Source organism: Asparagus officinalis, chromosome 2 (genome assembly GCF_001876935.1).
Source record: "Asparagus officinalis chromosome 2, Aspof.V1, whole genome shotgun sequence".
Classification (NCBI taxonomy): domain Eukaryota; kingdom Viridiplantae; phylum Streptophyta; class Magnoliopsida; order Asparagales; family Asparagaceae; genus Asparagus; species Asparagus officinalis.
Window position 1 is genome coordinate 57,685,126 of NC_033795.1, and position 4,177 is coordinate 57,689,302.

Genomic DNA, 4,177 nt, shown 5'->3' on the forward strand with positions numbered 1-4,177 from the left:
AAAATTTGGAGGAGATGAAATAAAGAAATCATTACCTTTATTTGCTTCTTCTCCTACAGTAAGGTACATCTGATGATAAAGTCTACGGGTAATATTTCTTCAGAAATTTACCATTGATAGGCATCATAAGTTTGTCGCCATCTTGGGTGATAAGACGATAGGCTCCATTTGAGTAGACAATTTCTATTACAAACGACCCTTCCCATTTTAGCTCAAACTTCCCTTTCTTCTTAGAGTTCAAAATTATTGGATACCGAACTGCAAGAACCAAGTCGCCTTCTTTGAACATGCGGTATCTAACTTTCTTATTGAACGCTCTGGCAATCCGAGCTTGATAAAGCTCAATGTGTTGTTGAGCCAATAGTCACTTTTCATCAAGCGCTTCTAATTCTTCAAGATGTTTACGATGACTCTCCTCCGTTGTCATACCAATTGCGAGTGCTATTCGCAAAGATGGAATTTAGATTTCTAATGGTAATACGGCTTCACATCTGTATACCAAGGAATATGGTGTAGTCCCTATCGGCGTGTGAGCCGTTGTGCGATAAGCCCATAAACTTTGACCCAACTTCTCATTCCAATCTCTTTTATTCGTCGACACTACCTTAGTGAGAATTCTAACGATGGTCTTGTTAAATGCTTCTGCTTGCCCATTAGCAGCAGGATTATAAGCCGTCGAAGCCAAATTCTTGATCCTAAATTTATCACAGAATCGGGTGAAGGCTTGGCTAGCGAATTGGGGCCCACTGTCATGAATGATACGTCTCGGAACGCCATACCTATATATAATATGATGTTTTAAAAATTTAACAACATTACTCGTCTTGACTTCTCTCAACGGGATTGTTTCTGCCCATTTAGAAAAGTAATCAGTTATCGCTAAGATGAAGCGATGTCCTTTGGAAGAGGGTGGTGTTACTGGGCCAACAATGTCCATTACCCACGTTTCAAAAGGCCATGAAGTGGTTGACAGATGAAGATGCTCAGGCGGTCGATGCATGTAATTAACATGTATCTGGCAGGCATGAAATCGTTTAGCATAAGCGACAGCATCTTGTACCATGTTAGGCCAGTAATAACCCAATCTACATAGTTGGTCCCACAACTTAGGACCAGACTGATGAGCTCCACAGATGCCATCATGAGCTTCTTCAAGAGCTTCTTTTGCTTCTCTATTCGACAAACAGCGAAGCAAAAGCCCATCGTATGATTTTCGATACAGAGTCTGGGATTGAGAATCATAGTAGAACCTAGGTGCTCGTCTACGAATAGATTCTCTTTCTTTGATGTCCTCAGGCAATAAGCTGTATAAGACATAATCGATGATTAGAAATCGCCAATCTTTAGGTTCGAGCATTGCAGGTTCCTCTTCAACTGCGTTGATCTGCAGTGTATATTTTGATTTGAATAATTATCTGCTTGTCACTATGACCTGCTGGGTGGTACTTTCAGGTAGAGCTAGGGTAGCCGCCAGTGACGCCAATGCATCGGCATAGGTATTCTTGAGACGGGGTATATGGTCGATGTAGAAGCCCTCAAAGGAATCGGCCAATGCTATTGCTACTGTAAGGTAAGGAATGAGGTATTCATTCCTAACCTCATATTCTCCCTTCATTTGATTAACAATGAGTTGAGAATCGCCGTACGTTTCTAAGTGTTTCACCCCCAGTTGTTTGGCTATATCTAGGCTAACCAACAAAGTATTGTATTCAGCCACATTATTAGAACACGGCTCTGTTAAAGAAACGGCGTGTGAGAGTATGTGATTTTGGGGAGAGATAAAGACAACCACCACTCCAGCTATAACCCGACCAGTAGAACTTGTGCTTGTTGCACCATCGAAGTACAATTGCCATACTTGTTCTCTAAAGATGACGTTTGCTTCATACGTCTCATCAGGTATGTCCTGGTATAATTCGGCCTTTTCTTTCAGTGGATGATTAGCCATAAGGTCACTAATAGTCCGACCTTTCACTGCTTTTTGAGGTTTAAAGTGAATGTCATATTAGAAAAGCAACAAAGCCCATCTAGCGAGTCGCCAATTCAATGCACTAGGCTATGTCATGAATACCCGAATAGGATTGATATGGGAAATGACATGTATGGTTTGCCCAACCAAATAATGTCGCATTTTTTGAACTGTGAAGACCAGCGCCAAACATTCCTTCTCAATAAGAGGATAACGCGGTTTGACACCCGATAGAGTCCTACTGAGATAGTAGACAGCTTGTTCGTGGTCGTTTCCATCATCTTGTGCCAAGAGTCCTGCTAATGCATAATCTGTAGCCCGGATGTATATCAAGAAAGGTTTACCTGACTTCGGTGCGACCAATATCGGTGGATTGGAGAGATATTGCTTGTAGGCATATAAAATTGCTTATAGGTCCCTTAGCACAGCTCGGCACAAACCGACGAACCATCGGGCGACGTATCCAAACACGAGCATCAATCCACAATGCCAAAGCCAAGTGACACACAACGAAGCGGATTAGCGAGGCGACCAGGCTAACGAACCGCACGCAAACAATGGAATACATCCATTCGCATGAGGAATCAAGCTAACAGTTCGGTGAGTCAACGAGTCATCCAACCATAGAACGGATTTGAACTCAAACACTGAGGCGGATTTACTGCCATATTGGGATTCTGACTATCAAATCAGAATCCGGATCAACAACGAAGCGGGTTTACTGCCAAATCAGGATTCAGATCAACAAATCAGTCAACGAGTCAAGTCCGGATAAATCAACCACAGAACCGGATCACGGACAAAACCGAAAATGGAAAACGACGGAAAACACCCCTTAGGGGGGCTCGGCCAAAGCCTAGCCACCTATAGGTGGCTAGGTGGCCGGCCAGATCTGTGCCCGGGCACAGATCTGAGAGCCTATAAATAGGCCATTGAGTGTTCATTTTTTGAGGGTTGGATTTTTTGGAGGGGAAGCCCTGCTGGATTCAAGACTCAGATCTAAAAAAGATTAAAGCTTTGGGACTTTGAGGACTTGCTCTTTCAGATCTGGTGCTCGGCGATCGTCAACGCCAAATAAGGCAAGAGTTCGAGAGGACCGAATCTCAGATCTACGCAAGCGTACTCCGGATCAACGCTTGGTCTTTGATCCCGAGAATTAAAGGCTACTATTTCCTTGGCGAAATAGTACCCTCAGCTATTATTTCCTTAGCGAAATAATACCCGTCATACTGCGTAGATCCGACCGGATCTAGATCTCGCGGTGGTCCACGGATAAACCCAGGCGCAGGCAAACAACCCACGCAAGCGAGCGACCGCAAAACAGGAGCTTGTGATTTGTTCGACAAATAAGGAGAAAGTTGTAATCTTTTTTTATTTTCTTTGATTTTCATTGTAACCGGATCTTATAAAAAGACCGGATCTTTGTAACTCAAAAAGCTGTTATTTAAGATGACAATGGAATCAACAGTGAAGAAAGACACGATTTTCACCGCGAACATTGCTTAATCTCTTTGAACGCTTTCTGGCAAGCCTCATCCCACATAAAGGATACTCCTTTCTTCATTAGTTTTGAGAACGGTTGGCATTTCCCAGATAGGTTAGAAATGAACCTGCGAATATACGCCAATCATCCTTGTAAGCCTCGAGCTCCTTAAGATTCCTAGGAGGTGGTAGCTCTTGGATGGCCTTGACTTTATCTGGATCCAAACGAATTCCGTTAGCCGTGACCACGAATCCGAGAAATTTACCGCTAGCCATCCCTAAAAATGACTTAGTTGGATTCATCTTGAGTTGGTGCGCTCGTATAAGATCAAACATTATTTTCAAGTCGTGCAAATGGTTTCCCTTGTCACGATTCTTAACAACCAAGTCATCAACGTAACATTCTACAGTCTTCCGTAGATGTTTTTGAAAGATAGAGGTCATAGTGCGTTGATAGGTAGCGCCCGTATTTTTCAATCCAAAGGGCATTACTGTATAATAGTATATCCCTGAAGGTGTTCGAAAGGATGTATGCTTTTCATCATTAGGATACATTTTGATTTGGTTGTACCCTAAGAATCCATCCATAAAGGACATCTTTTCAAACCCGCACGTATTGTTAATAATGACGTCCGTGATAGGTAAAGGAAAATCATCTTTAGGACAAGCCGAATTCAAGTCACGTAAGTCGATGTACACTCGAATCTTCCCATTCTTTTTTAGAAT

General features: G+C 42.6%; 1 protein-coding gene across 1 annotated transcript; it reads right to left on the minus strand.

The window, feature by feature from the left end:
- LOC109831208 lies at positions 365 to 3,727 on the minus strand. Its single transcript, XM_020398545.1, has 4 exons — positions 3,580 to 3,727; positions 1,433 to 1,974; positions 820 to 1,384; positions 365 to 441 (listed from the first exon to the last, which is right to left on the minus strand). The coding sequence occupies exons 1-4, from the start codon at positions 3,725 to 3,727 to the stop codon at positions 365 to 367; spliced, it is 1,332 nt and encodes a 443-aa protein (XP_020254134.1).